The sequence below is a fragment of the Balearica regulorum genome, chromosome 29, assembly GCF_011004875.1.
Source record: "Balearica regulorum gibbericeps isolate bBalReg1 chromosome 29, bBalReg1.pri, whole genome shotgun sequence".
Classification (NCBI taxonomy): Eukaryota; Metazoa; Chordata; class Aves; order Gruiformes; family Gruidae; genus Balearica; species Balearica regulorum.
Genome location: NC_046212.1, coordinates 1,245,028 through 1,259,335, shown reverse-complemented (window position 1 = coordinate 1,259,335; position 14,308 = coordinate 1,245,028). Strand labels below are relative to the sequence as shown.

The 14,308-nt window shown below is 64.8% G+C and overlaps 2 protein-coding genes across 4 annotated transcripts; both read left to right on the top strand.

The window, feature by feature from the left end:
• The first annotated feature begins 109 nt into the window (after window positions 1-109).
• Window positions 110-5,370, top strand: NEMP1 (nuclear envelope integral membrane protein 1). Of its 2 annotated transcripts, XM_075737922.1 has the most exons (10): window positions 110-323; window positions 1,165-1,286; window positions 1,383-1,593; window positions 1,922-1,994; window positions 2,142-2,235; window positions 2,435-2,549; window positions 2,771-2,996; window positions 3,330-3,503; window positions 3,784-3,966; window positions 4,496-5,370. In XM_075737922.1, the coding sequence occupies exons 1-9, from the start codon at window positions 212-214 to the stop codon at window positions 3,959-3,961; spliced, it is 1,305 nt and encodes a 434-aa protein (XP_075594037.1). In that variant the 5' UTR covers window positions 110-211; the 3' UTR covers window positions 3,962-3,966; window positions 4,496-5,370. The 2 variants fall into 2 exon arrangements, with proteins under 2 accessions (XP_075594037.1, XP_075594035.1); XM_075737920.1 differs by having other exon boundaries at window positions 3,784-5,370.
• A 373-nt stretch (window positions 5,371-5,743) lies between these two features.
• Window positions 5,744-14,165, top strand: MYO1A (myosin IA). Of its 2 annotated transcripts, XM_075737862.1 has the most exons (29): window positions 5,744-6,015; window positions 7,162-7,296; window positions 7,448-7,563; window positions 7,765-7,859; window positions 7,955-8,059; window positions 8,143-8,189; window positions 8,314-8,377; window positions 8,448-8,546; window positions 8,636-8,739; window positions 8,850-8,997; window positions 9,078-9,196; window positions 9,280-9,366; window positions 9,469-9,534; window positions 9,655-9,759; window positions 10,068-10,130; window positions 10,281-10,481; window positions 10,694-10,920; window positions 11,000-11,200; window positions 11,295-11,388; window positions 11,575-11,724; window positions 11,834-11,902; window positions 12,145-12,231; window positions 12,483-12,557; window positions 12,662-12,796; window positions 12,912-13,018; window positions 13,094-13,226; window positions 13,302-13,454; window positions 13,525-13,652; window positions 13,920-14,165. In XM_075737862.1, the coding sequence occupies exons 2-29, from the start codon at window positions 7,174-7,176 to the stop codon at window positions 14,041-14,043; spliced, it is 3,225 nt and encodes a 1,074-aa protein (XP_075593977.1). In that variant the 5' UTR covers window positions 5,744-6,015; window positions 7,162-7,173; the 3' UTR covers window positions 14,044-14,165. The 2 variants fall into 2 exon arrangements, with proteins under 2 accessions (XP_075593977.1, XP_075593978.1); XM_075737863.1 differs by lacking the exon at window positions 12,145-12,231.
• Window positions 14,166-14,308: the final 143 nt, after the last annotated feature.

Sequence of the window (14,308 nt, the reverse complement as noted above, 5' to 3'; positions counted from 1 at the left end):
CGGGACCGTGGGTGGTTCCTGCCTGGGCTACGCTGATAGGCTGATAGGCCCTGTCAGTCAGCGCGGCAGGCAGTGGAGGGGCGCGAGAGAACTTTCGGCAGTCTTCCGATAGGTCCGCTCAGCCGTCACTCGGCGATGACGCCGCGCGAGCCTCCCGCTCTCGTTGGCTGCCGCCTGTCCCTCGGCGACCGTTGCCAGGTGGGCGGTGGCGATGGAAACGGAAGTTGGCGGTGTGGCCGCGGCGGGAGGCATGAAACCGGCTCCGGGGCGGTGGCCGCTGCTGCGGGCGCTTGTGCTGCTGCTGTTGCTGCTGGGGGGCGCAGGTGCGCGGGGCGGCGGCGTCATGGCGGGGCTCGGGGCGGCGGCAGCCCCCGGGGGAGCGGGGTGGGGGCGTGACGTTTTACGTGGCGGCGGGGGGGGGCTCCAGTCCGGGTTCGCTGCCTTCCCCTCCCCGCCGTTCCCGGGTCGGCCCCGGCCGCGAGCGGAGCTGAGGAGGCGCCGGCGGCCCCGCGGCTGCGGCCGATGGGGCTGGGGCGGAGGAGAGGCGGGCGGAGCGGGACAGCGGGCTGGAAGCGGCGGCGCTGGCTTAGCCGGGCCCCACTGCCGGCTCCATCCCTCCGGGGGTCGGGCCCGGCCTGCCGAGGGACCCCCTGCCCCACGCAGCCCCAGCTCCCGGGTGGGGAGCGCAGCCTCTGTGCCCCTCTGCCTGGGGAGCTCCCTGCTCTTCCCCTTCTGCATCGTGGCGTTTCTCTGCCAGCTGGCGCTGCCCGGATCTGCCGGTGCGGCTGGGCCCTCTGTGAGATTCCGGAGCTTCCTTCACTTCGGGGGCGAGTTTGTGCAGAAGGCATCCTTGACTTTAGTTTTCCCTGGGATGGGGATGGCTCCAGAATGAGGAGTCAAGCCAGAAAGGAGAGCAGGAGATGAGTCTGTGCTGTTTCTGACAGTCCCGGGTACAGGGTTATCCCAGAAAAGAACCAGACAGCGTAGCCCAAGGAAAATGGAGGAAGGGCTTTTATCTTTATTCCTCCAGAGTGTCCTTAACTGGGGGGGGCTCCAGGAAGGGAGAGTGGATCTGTGTGTTTTGGTGGGTGAAGCAAGTGGGAACAGGGGCCTGTCGTTCAGTCTGCGTTGCTGAATCCCTTTCCCCTGCTCTGTGTTGCACAGATGCTAGAGTCTCGGTTATCTCACTCCATGAGGGCCGCATGCACCGTAGCTCAACTCCTCAGCGCTTCTGCTACACCAACACACACCCCCCGCAATGGCGTGACATCTGGACCAGGATGCAGGTGAGAGGAGAAGGCGCAGGTCCTCCTGGGTCTGGCTGGGCTGAGCTCCTCTGGCAGCTGTGGCCATTCCCCTGTTTGCTTCCCTCTCCTGTGCAGATCCGGATCAGCAGCACTGGGATGATCCGAGTCACCCAGGTGAACAGCGAGGAGGAGCTGGAGAAGTTCAGCATGTGGAACATTGTTGCCTCCTTCCTGAAGGAGAAGCTGAACGACACCAGTATCGATGTGGATCTCTACAGCAAGAAAACCTGTCTCAAGGTTGAGCCGCTGGATACTGGCACCGAGTACTACGTCCTCCTCTTCCGACGTATGTCTGCTCTGTGGCGGGGGCTCCTGGGGTGGGAGGTGGGTCTGGCTGCGCTGGTGTTCTTGAGGGTGCAGTGCGGATGTGGTCAGGCAAGCTCATGGTCTTGAGGGCCAGCAGGGCTGGTCCTTCCTTGGGAAGGGAAAAGGGCCTGCAGACGGAAGCATGTCTTCATCCATGGGATATAAAGTGGGGGAATTTAGGGCACTCGTCAGAGGTTTGCGTGGGACGCTGCCCCTTCCCTGTCCCTGCGACCACGTGGCAGGCTGGAGCTCAACCCAGAAGGCACCATGCCAGGGATCCTCTCAGCCTGCGCTTGCTCTCTTTCCAGGCTTTGACCCTAAGCTGTTCCTGATTTTCTTTCTGGGCCTGTTTTTGTTCTTCTGTGGGGACATGCTGAGCAGGTGAGTCGCCTCCTTTCCCTTGTGAGCTGGGGATGGGGGGGGTTGGCTGGCTCTGCAGGCTCTCAGGGGGTTGCTCCCAGCGGGTGTGTTTGTGCACTGGCATCCATGAGCTGTTAAACACCTTGTGCATGTGTGCGATCTCTGCAGGAGCCAAATCTTCTACTACTCAGCCGGGATTAGTTTTGGCTTGCTGACCTCGCTGCTCATCCTCATCTACATGACGTCCAAGGTCATGCCCAAGGTGAGCATCTAGGGGCGAGAGACCTCATAGCAGTAGCCCTTTCTATCCCTGTATGGTTGTTCTGATGAGAGTGCTGGAGTACATGGCCTTGGGCTGTTGGATTGTGGGTCTGGCTTTGTGCAGAGTGAGGCTTGGCAGCTGGGGGGAGGTAGCCATGGTTGCCCACTGCCTATTTTGAGTCTCCTGTCTCCTCTTCTAGAAAAATCCTGTTTACTTCCTGCTGGTAGGAGGGTGGTCCTTTTCCCTGTACCTGCTTCAGCTGATCTTCAAGAACCTACGGGAGATCTGCAAGTCCTACTGGCAGTACCTCCTAGGTAGGTTGTGGGCCCTTTGGACCCACTGGTTCACCAGTCTGCATGTCTCCTGCTGGAGCTGCAATGTGTTGGCAGAAAACGCCAAGGCTTCCTGCACGCCTTGGTGCTGCAGATGCTGCCCTCGTGCTCCTGAGAGAGGCAGGCTCTGGCGTCGGGTTGAACTGCAGCCCTGGCAGATGCTGCTCAGCCAGTTCATGCTTGATCCCTCTGCCCTCCTGCAGGCTACCTGCTGGTCATGGGCTTCGTGAGCTTCGGCGTGTGCTACAAGTACGGCCCACTGGAGAACAAGCGCAGCATCAACCTCCTCTCCTGGACCCTGCAGCTCCTGGGCCTGTTGATGATGTACTCGGGCATCCAGATCCATCTCATCGCCTCAGTCTTGGTGGTCATCGCCATCTGCACCAAGAACCTGGACTACCCCATACAGTGGGCCTTTGCTGCCTACAGGTGAGAACTGCAAGCACCCCAGCTTGCTCCTGATTACCAGCCATTGTTGGGCCTGGATGAGCTGTTAGATGGAGCCTGCATCGCAGAACCAGGGCATTTTTGCTAGGGGTGGGTGTACTGGGGGGGGTTGTGTCTCTCTTTCCCTGGGGTTGGTGCAGGACAGTGCCCTGCCCCTCCTTGTGGCTGGGAGCCTCCCTTGGGAGTGAGGAGCAGAGGCTGGAGGGACAGACGTGCTCCACTCCTCCCACCACCAGCTCTGCCCCAGGAGCTGGGCCTGCGCTGGGGGTCCCACCCTGGCTGGGTGGGCAGTAACCAGTGCCGCTCCGCTGGCAGGAGAGCGCAGAGTGCCAGGCTCAGGCCGAGCCCCCCTCGCCTGCTGACAGAGGAGGAGTACCGGGTCCAGGGTGAGGTAGAGACACGCAAGGCCCTTGAAGAGCTTCGAAGCTACTGCAGAAGCCCAGATTTCCCTGCCTGGACTGTGGTCTCCCGCATCCAGTCTCCCAAGAGGTAATGTCCCCTGGTAGTGTGCTCAGGGTGGGTGACCTGCATCTCCGTGTGCCTCTGGAAGCCTGGGGTGGCTCTGTGCTGTCACCTCTGGCTTTAGAGATAGGGAGGCAGAGGCACAGGAGGTCCATGGTGTGTGGCAGCAGGGCGTGCCACAGGGGAAGGACAGATAACGCCCGGTCCTGGCACTGAGGTACTTCACCCCGGCTCCTCATGTGCCAGGGCCGTGCGGGAGGCCGCCAGGCACATGTGCACAACAAACTTCATTGCGGCTTCTTCCCAGGTTTGCTGATTTTGTGGGTGGCGCCTGTCACATCACCCCTGATGAAGCCTCTGTCCATGAGCGAGAGTATGGCCTGGGTGGCATCTTCTTTGAGGAGCAGCCCTTCGAGGAGGACGATGATGATGACTGTTTTGACAGGAATCATGCGAGTTACTCCAACAACTATTTTGGATGCTGATTGAGGTCAGCTGCCCTGGACCCATGGGGGCAAGGGGCAGAACCGCTACTGCTTCCCCACTGCCAGGGAGAGCTGCACATCCGCTCCCCGCAGCCCCGATACCACCCCAAGCCGGGTTGCGGCAGAGTCTGGTAGGAGGACGAGGGGGGCTGACACCCTCATCTTCCCCAGGCAGCTCCTGCCAGGCTCAGGCGTGAAAGCTTTTGTCAGCACAGGCCTGGGTGTTGGCAGGGGAGATGCAGGGAGCTGGTCCCAGCTGGGGACCACGGGGCAGGTGGGATCTGTGCTGCTGACAAGATGTGGGACGCTGGTGCTGTCTCAAGGTGGACTGGAGCCACCCTGGCTTTTGGTGTGGGTGCTTGTGTGAATTGTAGGGGCAGGGACGACCTCCCCAGGCCTGGGTGCTGATCTGGCTCCTGCGAGCACCCTGAGCCCCTCTTCCCTACTCTCTGGGTGGCCAGGCACCCTGGCTCTGCCAGGAGCGTCTCTGCCTGCTGGGGTGAGGATGGAGCGAAAGGTCTGTCTTGCGTGCAGGTACCTGCGAGGCTGATGTGCACGAGAGGAACTTTGGACCTGTCCCACCAGTACCTGCGTGCTCAGCGTCTGCCTGCTGCCAGGCTGCTCTGGGGAGGAGCGGGCAGCAGGTGATCTGCTGTTACCAAAGATGCCAGAGGGCTCCAGCTGGTTGGGCTGTGCCTCTGCCTTGGCTTAAATCCCAAAAACCCCAGCGCCTCCCTGGCAGAGACATGGCTCAGCTGGCTCCTCAGTATCTACATCTCCAAGCTCAAGAGAAGGCAGCCTTGAAGTCCACTTGGTGCCCCAGGTGCTCAGCCCGCTCCTCCCAGCTGCTGAGATGCAGCAGAGGCTGTGCTCAGCTTCCCATCTGCCAGGCAGTCCCTGGGCTGAGGATGAGCATGGATGTGCTTCCCCTTCCCTGCCTCGCTGGTGGTCAGGTGCTGGCAGCTCCCTGACCCCCTGAAGCTGGCGCTCTCTGCCCTTAACATGCTGTTACATGGCGCCTGTCCCCACCGTGCTCCCGGCTGGCATGGGCAGGGGATGGGGATGGCCCTGTCTGTGTTCCTTGCTACCCACGCTGGGGACAGAGCTTGGCTCCCAGCTGCTGGTCCTCAGCCTTGCCGAAGCACAAAGCTGGAGAGGATGCTGCAATCTATGCAACTTCCGAAGCAATAAAGCTGCCCTCTGGCAGCCTCACTACTCTGCTGCCCTGCACCTGGGCTCCCACAGCCTGGCTTGTACCTCACCCATGCCTCTGCCAGAGCTTTTGTTGTTGGTTTGTTTTTTGTCCCAGATTTACTCCCCTGCCCTTGCTGTGCTTTCCTCCCTGGTCTAGTGTGAGCAGCCTCTGTGTGGTTAATGACTGATTATATTTTTAATAAAGATTTTGTAGGTAATAAGCCTCATTTGTCTGTCCTGCAGTGACCCCAGGGCTTGTCCTCAGGTCTGGCTCATCAGCCCATGGGAGCTTGCTCCGCAAAGGATCCTGCGTGGTGCCTGGGGGACAAGGAACAGGCCCCTGGGCGGTGGGTTCCCTGGGGCAGCCCTAGAGCAAAGGCAGGACTGACCCTGGCCTCTCACCCTGGTTGTGCAGGCAGATGTCCTCTCCCCAGGAGCAGCCCTGGGGACTGCTGGCTCTACCAGCCCTTGTACCTTGCCCCGGTTTCCCGCAGCCCTGGGAGGAAGCTACCTTTGTTTGCTTGGTTGCAAGTGACTTTCTCCGCTTGTTCCTGCTACGAGCTGCCAGGGCAGGGAGAGGAGTGCGGCAGCAGCAGCCGGGCTGGCCTGAGACCCTGCGTGGGACACAGGCTGGGGGCTGGTGGGCAGCCTGGGGCTGCTTCCCAGCTGGTCTGTGTGCTCTGTGCCTCAGTTTCCCTATCTGCGAGTGGGTGTGGTGCCCTGAGGGAGGGCCCTCTGGCCCTCCGCCCCTCTGTGGGCCGGACTGGGCCAGCACCAGGCACTGGGGTGGGCTGAGCTCCTCCAGCTCCTGAGCAGCCCCAGCTGAAGCCACTCCAGGAGCCCTGCTCTGCGACAGGGAGGTAAGTGTGGACCCTTCTGCGCCCAGCCACGAGCCTGAAGGACCCGAGCCCCCCACGCCCTGGGGCTGGCCGGTCCCCAGAGCACCCACCCCAAGGCACCTCCATCCCACGGGACCTGGGGAGGACTGGGGAGAGCCCAGGGCTCCCCTGGAGCTGCACGGGGGGCTCTCGCTCTGGCTCCCATCCATGCTCACCCCAGGGTCCTGCACTCAGCAGCATGGGGGTCTCTGTGCCGATGCCCTGCAGGGGGGAAGGCTCTGCCATCCTCTCCGGAGGCCACTGCCAGTGGGGCAGCTCCTGATGGGGCTATCTCCATCACCCCGTTCACCCCATCCTTCCCCACCTCCTCCCCCGTGACCTTTCCCCGGGCACAGATAAGTGGGGCTGGGTTTACAGCCCTGCGCCCGGGCTGTAAAGCGAGGGTGAAGGTCACCCCAGGGACTGTGGCTGCTCTGTAAAAGACAGGTGAGGGATGGCTGGAGTGTGGGGGGGAAGCGGCACAGTCTCTTGCGGGAGTCCTTGGGTGCTGCTGACTACCCGGGCAGCCTGGGCTCCTCCATCCTCAGCCTGTCCCCTCCCTGCCCTGGCTTCCCCTTGCCAGGAAGGAGGGAGGAAGCAGAGGCTGAATTTGTCCCTGCCCCAAGAACAGGATCCAGGTGTCCACGTTTCCTGGCTGGGCCCCTGCTTCCCCCACAGTGGTGGACAGGAGCCTAGTGTCCTGCTGGCCCCCAATCCACACTACGAGGTCCTGGGTGCCAGGGTGCCCTGGGAAGGACCCCTCTGTGCCATTGCGGATGCACGGCTGCTGTGTCCCCTGACCCTGAGGACTGCCAGCCCCAGCACGGTGCCTGGGGGAGCCGGGCATGGCAGGGTCAGGGAGCAGCCAAGGTCCCAGCTGCATCCCGCTGGCCAAGGGCCACATCCTGCCCTGCCCCATGCCGGGCTCTGCTGGTGCTTCAAGCCTTGCCATGTGTCTCAGTGGGACCGTGGCCCCAGGTGCTGGGACCCCCTGCTCTCCCTGGGGCCCTTCTGAGCCTCTAAGGGTGGGGGGCAGCCAGTGGCACAAGGGCTGCTGAGAAACAGAGGTGTGTCTGGGGGAAGGGGCTGCGTGTCTGTGGCTGCAGCCCCCCCTCTGCTCTGCCCCAGAGTCTCCCAGCCATGGAAGCCACCACCTCGCTGCTGGATGCTGATGCGGTCGGGGACCTGGTGCTGCTGGACCCGCTCACCGAGGAGTCGCTGCTCCAAACCCTGCGGGAGCGCTTCCGCCGCAGCGACATCTACGTGGGCACCGGGCTGGGGACAGGGGTTCTGGGGTGGGGATGAGGAGCAGGGGAGGGTGTGGGGAGCGAGGTAAGGTCTCTGGGGTGAGGAGCCCCAGGATCTGGGCTGGGTCCTGCCGGCCCTGCACCCACATCATCCCGCTTGCCTGCAGACATACATCGGGAATGTGGTGATCTCAGTGAACCCATATCGGTCCCTGCCCATCTACACCCCCGAGAAGGTGCAGGAGTACCGCAACTGCAACTTCTTCGCTGTGAAGCCCCACATGTGAGCACGGGGAGCCTGGCAGCCCCGGGGATCCCACAAGTCCCCCTGGATCCTGCCAAGGGCTTTGCTGACAGGCGAGCCTGGGGTTTCAGGGTCTCAGGAGTCCACTCAGGGCGGCCTCACAGCCACAGGGAGGGCTCTTGGCATTTCCTGAAGCCCCTGGACCCCTCCAGCCCCCTTCTAACCTCTGCTCATCCCCAGCTACGCTATCGCTGACGATGCCTACCGCTCGCTGCGGGACCGGGACAGGGACCAGTGCATCCTCATCACTGGCGAGAGCGGGGCTGGCAAGACAGGTAGAGCCGGGGCTGCCGCTGGGCGCTCGTGGGGCTGTGAGGGGCTCGTGGGACAGGCGGACATTGCCCCAGCACCCACGGCCCCTCGCCCGCAGAGGCCAGCAAGCTGGTGATGTCCTACGTGGCAGCTGTGTGCAGCAAAGGGGAGGAGGTGGACAGGGTGAAGGAGCAGCTCCTGCAGTCCAACCCCGTGCTGGAGGGTAAGTCTCTTGCACCCCATCCCCGGGCTCGGCACTGCGCTGACCGGGCACAGCTGACACTGCGTAACCCCATCCTCCCACAGCCTTCGGAAATGCCAAGACTGTCCGCAACGACAACTCCTCCCGATTCGTGAGTGATCAGGGAACCGGGACGGTGCAGCCACATCCCATGGGGCTGGAAGCATGGCAGGGGCTGGGGACGTGGGGAGTGGAGCTGCTGTCACCCCTGCCCTGACCCCAGCCCTGTCCCTCAGGGCAAGTACATGGACGTGGAGTTCGACTTCAAGGGGGAGCCCCTGGGAGGGGTCATTAGCAACTGTGAGTACCGATCACCCATCCCAGGGGGTCCCACCCTGCGCACCCCAATGACGCTGAACCCTGCCCGCAGACCTGCTGGAGAAATCCCGCGTCGTCCGGCACGTGAAGGGCGAGAGGAACTTCCACATCTTCTACCAGCTCCTGGCCGGGGGCTCGGCGCAGCTGCTCCGTAGGTCCAGCCCCCCAGCACGGGGGATCCAGGGGGCAGGGCTGGAGTCCTGGGGGGACCGTGGCTGAGCTGTCTCCCCCCACCCCCAGAGCAGCTGAAGCTCCGCCAGGACTGCCGGCACTATGGCTACCTGAACCGGGAGACCTCTGGCCTGCCCGGCGTGGATGATGCAGCCAACTTCCACACCATGCAGGTACCACCAGCCGGGACCTGGGGTCCAGGAAGCTGTGACATACACCCACCCCCCATCAAAACACCTTGGGGCCATCCCTGTCCCCCTGAGCTGCCTGTGTCTGTCCCCAGGATGCCATGAGGGTCATCGGCTTCTCACCCGCCGAGGTGACGGCGCTGCTGGAGGTGACGGCCGTGGTGCTCAAGCTGGGCAATGTGCAGCTGAGCAGCAGCTACCAGGCCAGTGGGATGGAGGCCAGCAGCATCACCGAGCCACAGGGTAGGGGCAGGGACAGGCCTGGGGTGGGGGCCCCTGCTTAGCCCCCCACTCAGCCCCAGCATTGCTGCCTCCTTGCGCAGAGCTGCAGGAGATCTGCGAGCTGATCGGGCTGGACCCCGGCATCCTGGAGCGGGCACTGTGCTCCCGCACGGTGAAGGCACGGGATGAGACAGTGCTCACCACCCTCAGCGTCCCCCAGGTGAGCGGGACCATCTCCTGCCATGGGGGTGATGCCCAGCAGCCCCCCAGGAGCTGGCATGAACCCCTTGCCCCTCTCTCCAGGGCTACTATGGCCGTGACGCACTAGCCAAGAACATCTACAGCCGCCTCTTCGACTGGCTGGTGAACCGCATCAACACCAGCATCCAGGTGAATGCCTGGGGTGACAGGCACCATCTGTTCTGGTCGGGGTCCTGGACCCTCACCCCACGTGGGGCCCAGACACAGCTCAGCGCCCCACTGTCTCCCCAGGTGAAGCCAGGCAAGCAGAGGAAGGTGATGGGTGTCCTGGACATCTATGGCTTTGAGATCTTCCAGGTGAGTGCAGGGACCACCCAGCCCCATCCTGTTGCTGAGGGGACTGGGGGCAGTGGGTAGGACATGGGGCAAGGCTGGGGGTTTGGGCATGACCTGCCACACAGGACCCGTCTCTTGCAGGACAATGGCTTTGAGCAATTTATCATCAACTACTGCAACGAGAAGTTGCAGCAGATCTTCATCCTGATGACTCTGAAGGAGGAGCAGGAGGAATACGTCCGAGAGGTACCCCCGGCCCGTGCCGGTCGGGCTGGATGCAGCCCCTCTGCCTGTGCCAGAGCACGGTCCCAAGGAGCATTGGCTCCCTGGGGATGGGGAAGTGCCGGAGACGGCTCCGCAGCACGTCCCTCCCTTGCCCCGCTCCCTGCCGGGAGCAGATTCAATAGCAGGAAGGCAGGGAGGGATTCAGGATCCCTGTCCCTGTGGCCGGACGTCCGGTTCCTGCCCCACATCAGCTGGGGAGGTGTCCGTGGGGAAGGGTCTGTACACCACATCTCTGGGGGTCTGTGTGTCTGACTCCCATCTGCTCCCAGGGCATCCAGTGGACCCCAGTGGAGTTTTTCGACAACAGCATCATCTGCAACTTGATCGAGAACGTGAGTTGCCCCCCAGTGCTGGGGGCCCCGAGTTGGGGTCCCAGCTCCCCCCCATCGCAAGTTCAGGCTGAGCAGAGCCCAGAGCAGCCCCAGTTCAATGGAGCCGCTGCTTGGGGCCAATTTGGGGTGACAATGTCCATCACGGCACAGAGCAAGTGCGGGATCCTGGCCATGCTGGATGAGGAGTGCCTGCGGCCCGGCGTGGTCAACGAGGACACCTTCCTCACCAAGCTGAACCAGCTCTTCGCCACCCACAAGCACTACGAGAGCCGGGAGACCCAGAACGCCCGGCACGTCATGGATGCCAGCCTGCCGCTGCAGTGCTTCCGCATCCACCACTACGCCGGCAAGGTCCGCCAGCAGCCAGGGGCACCCTCAGTCCCAGCCCTGCCAGGGGCAGCCGGGACCCCCCGGGTCCTCTTCCCGGCTTTGCATGGGAGATGCGGGGCTGGACTGGGAACAGGCACAGAGACCCTAAACCGTAACCCGCTCGCTCCCTGCTCCCTCACCAAGCGCTGACCCCCCATGCACCCGCTGAACGCTGGCCCCGTTCCCATGCCCAGGTGACCTACAACGTGACGGGTTTCATCGAGAGGAACAATGACCTGCTCTTCCGAGACCTCTCGCAGGCCATGTGGGCCGCCCGGCACACGCTGCTGCGCTCCCTCTTCCCCGAGGGAGACCCCCAGAAGGTCTCCCTCAAGCTGCCCCCCACCGCTGGCTTCCAGTTCAAGGCCTCGGTGGCGACGCTGATGAAGAACCTCTACTCCAAGAACCCCAACTACATCAGGTACCGGCCCCGGGGGGAGCCCTGACCCCAGCCCTGGTGCCAGCCGGATGCCCCCCCAGCCCACCGCTGCCCTCCCCAGGTGCATCAAGCCCAACGAGACCAAAACGGCCATGGTCTTCACGCCGGAGCTGGTGCTGGCGCAGATTCGGTACCTGGGGCTGATGGAGAACGTGCGGGTGCGGCGGGCCGGCTATGCCTTCCGGCAGCTCTATGGCCCCTTCCTGGAGCGCTACAAGATGCTCAGCCCCCGAACCTGGCCGCGCTGGGCCGGCAGCGACAGGTACGGGGCTGGGCCAGACCGCGAGCGCGTCTGGTGGCCCTCCGGCACGGGAGCTGCGGGGCTCTGACCGGCCTTGTCCCCCATCATGGTGCAGGGAGGGGGCTGAGGTGCTGCTGGCGGAGCTGGCATTCCCCCCTGAGGAGTTAGCCTTCGGCCACACCAAGATCTTCATCCGCTCACCGCGCACCGTGAGTATGGGGATGCGGGAGTGGGGGGGGCTGGGGGGGCATGGCCTCACCCAGAGCAGGTCCCTGCTGGTAGCCCCGAGGAGCCTGTCCCGGGGGCTCCTGGGTGATGCCATGGCCACTGGAGGTGGCTCCTGGCTGGGGTCTGTCCCCGCTCGGCGCCCCAGCGCTCACCCTGGCTGTCCCCAGCTCTTCGACCTGGAGGGGTCACGCCAGGCGCGCGTGGTCCAGCTCGCTGTCCTGATCCAGAAGACATTTCGGGGCTGGCGGTGCCGGACCCAGTACCAGCTGATGCGCAAGAGCCAGATCATCATCTCTGCCTGGTTCCGGGGCCATGTGGTGAGGAGGGGGGTCCCAGCCACGCTTCCCCTGCCTGTCCCTCACTCCCTGGGCAGGGGTCCCCAGCTCTCCCAAGGCCCCCACCTCACCCCACCTCTCCCCACCGCAGCAAAAGAACAAGTACAAGCAGATGAAGCGGTCAGCGCTGGTCATCCAGGCATACGCACGGGGCTGGAAGGTGAGGGCTGGGCACCCCGAGCTGCTGGCCGGGGACGGCAGGTCTCCCAGCGTGGGCAGCGGGGTGGGGGGGGGCGCAGCGGGGAGGGGCTGGGGGCTCCATGTGCCCCATGGTGCGACCAGATTGATCTCTCTCCATCTTCCGTCTGTCTCTCCTGCCTCTCTCCTGCCTCTCTCCTTCTCGCTCCATATCTGTGTTGGTGTCTCCCCACCTCGGGCTCCCCGGGCTCTCACCCCCCGCAGTCTCGCCGGCTCCTCCGGGAGCTGAAGTACCAGAGTCACCGTCACGCGGCTGCCACCACCATTGCTGCTTACTGGAGAGGGTACCAGGTAACGGGGCCAGCCCCGCTGCGGGGCCGCGCGCCCTGCCCGCTGCCTGTCCTGCTGTCTGCGCCGCTGTGTCTGTCTGTCTGCCCCCCGGCTCCTGCCCACCCTGTCGGGCTGCAGCAGCTGTCCTCTCTACTGGGACCCAACGGGGGGGGGGGGGGACGACACACCCATGTCCCACGGGGGTTGGCAGCGGGAGGGTGGCGAGGTCTTGCGTCCCCACCGCTGCTGCCACTGACGGCTGTCTCCGGCAGGTCCGCAGGGCGTACAGGAGGTATTTCCGCTCCGCGGCCAGCGCCTGCTTGGCCAACTTCATCTACCGGCGGCTGGTAAGTGGGGACGGGGGGAATGGGGGCACGGCACCTCCCCAGCCCTATGCCCCTGGGGCTGGACCAAGGACCCTCCTGACCCCCCGCTGCGTTGCCACCCCCAGGTGCAGAAGTTCCTGATGGGGCTGAGGAGGAACCTCCCGCCGCTGGCGGTGCTGGACCGGACCTGGCCCCCTGCGCCATACAAGTTCCTGGCTGAAGCCAACCAGGAGCTGCGGAGCATCTTCTACCGCTGGAAGGTGGGAGCAGGGGGAACGGGGAGGCGGGGGGGGCTCCGACTGGGACCTTGCATCCCTCTGCGCCAGCCCCTGCCAGGGGTCTTTGGCGGCACCGAATCGCCCCCTCCCTCGGCAGTGCAAGAAGTACCGGGAGCAGCTGACGCCGCAGCGCCGGGCCCTGCTGCAGGCCAAGCTCTGTGCCAGCGAGCTCTTCAAGGACAAGAAGAAGCTCTACTCCAAAAGGTGCTGGGGCTGGGGGCTGGCGGGGGGCAGGGGGGAGGTGCACAGGGCGGTGCTGGCTGACGGCCCCATCCCCAGCCTGCAGCAGCCCTTCCAGGGCGAGTACCTGGGGCTGACGCAGAACCCCAAGTACCAGAAGCTCCACGCTGTGGCCAAGGACAAGCTGGTGATGGCCGACACCGTGAGGAAGGTGAACAGAGCCAGCGGCAAGGTGAGCCCCGTCCCCGTTGCCACCGCACTGGGAGGGGGTGTGGGGCCGCACTGACCCCCCACCCCCCCTCCCCAGACGGTCCCACGCCTGCTGCTGCTCACCACCGAGCACCTGGTCCTGGCCGACCCCAAGGCCGCCCAGCCCAAGACCGTGCTCAGCCTGGGCGACATCCGCAGCGTCTCCGTCACGCGCTTCTCCGACGGCTTCCTGGCCCTGCACCTCAAGGAGGTACCTGGGGAGGGGGGGCCCTGGGGGCGCGGGGGGGCCCTGCGGGACTGACCCCCCCCTCTCCCCGCAGACCTCCGCGGTGGGGTCCAAGGGCGACTTCCTGCTCGTCAGCGACCACCTCATCGAGCTGGTGACGCGCCTGCACCAGACACTCCTGGACACCAGAGCGCAGGCCCTGCCGCTGCACATCGCCGACCAGTATGGGGGGGGGGGGTGTCTGGGGGGGGGGGGGGGGGGGGGGGCCCACCGGGGTGGGGCAGGGCGGGGCCGGTGGGGCGGGGCCAGCAGGGGTGGGGTTAACAGGGCGGGGTGCAGGTTGGGGTGGGTGGGGCATGAGGAGGAAGGTCCTGATTGGCTGCGGCAGGCAGCCCCTGGGAGGCGGTGGGTAAAGGGAGGCAGCTCATTGGGCAGGAGGGGGCGGGGCTGGGCGTGTCCCCACCCCTCTGCCCTGACCCCGCCCCCCAGGTTCTCCACCCGCTTCCAGAAGGGCGACGTGGCCGTCACCGTGGTGGAGTCGGCCAAGGCGGGCAGCGACGTCCCCGTCTGCAAGAAGCGGGGCAGCCACAAGATGGAGGTCCTGGTCCACTGAGGGGACCCCCACCCACGCACCGGCACCCCCACCCACCCGCCCACCTTGTGTCCTCCCCGTGCCCCGCCAGGTCCTTGCACTGCCCAGTGCAAACGCATTAAAGACGTGCTCTGCTGTGGGTACCTGGGCGGTGTCGCAGTGGGTGCCCCCGTTCCAGGGGGAGCAGGGGGCCCCAGTCATGCTGGAGCCCCGAGACGCGGTGCTGCGGTGCTGGAGGCAGCCGCAGGGATGGAGCCCCCCCCCATTCCCGGTCCCCTGCCTTTCC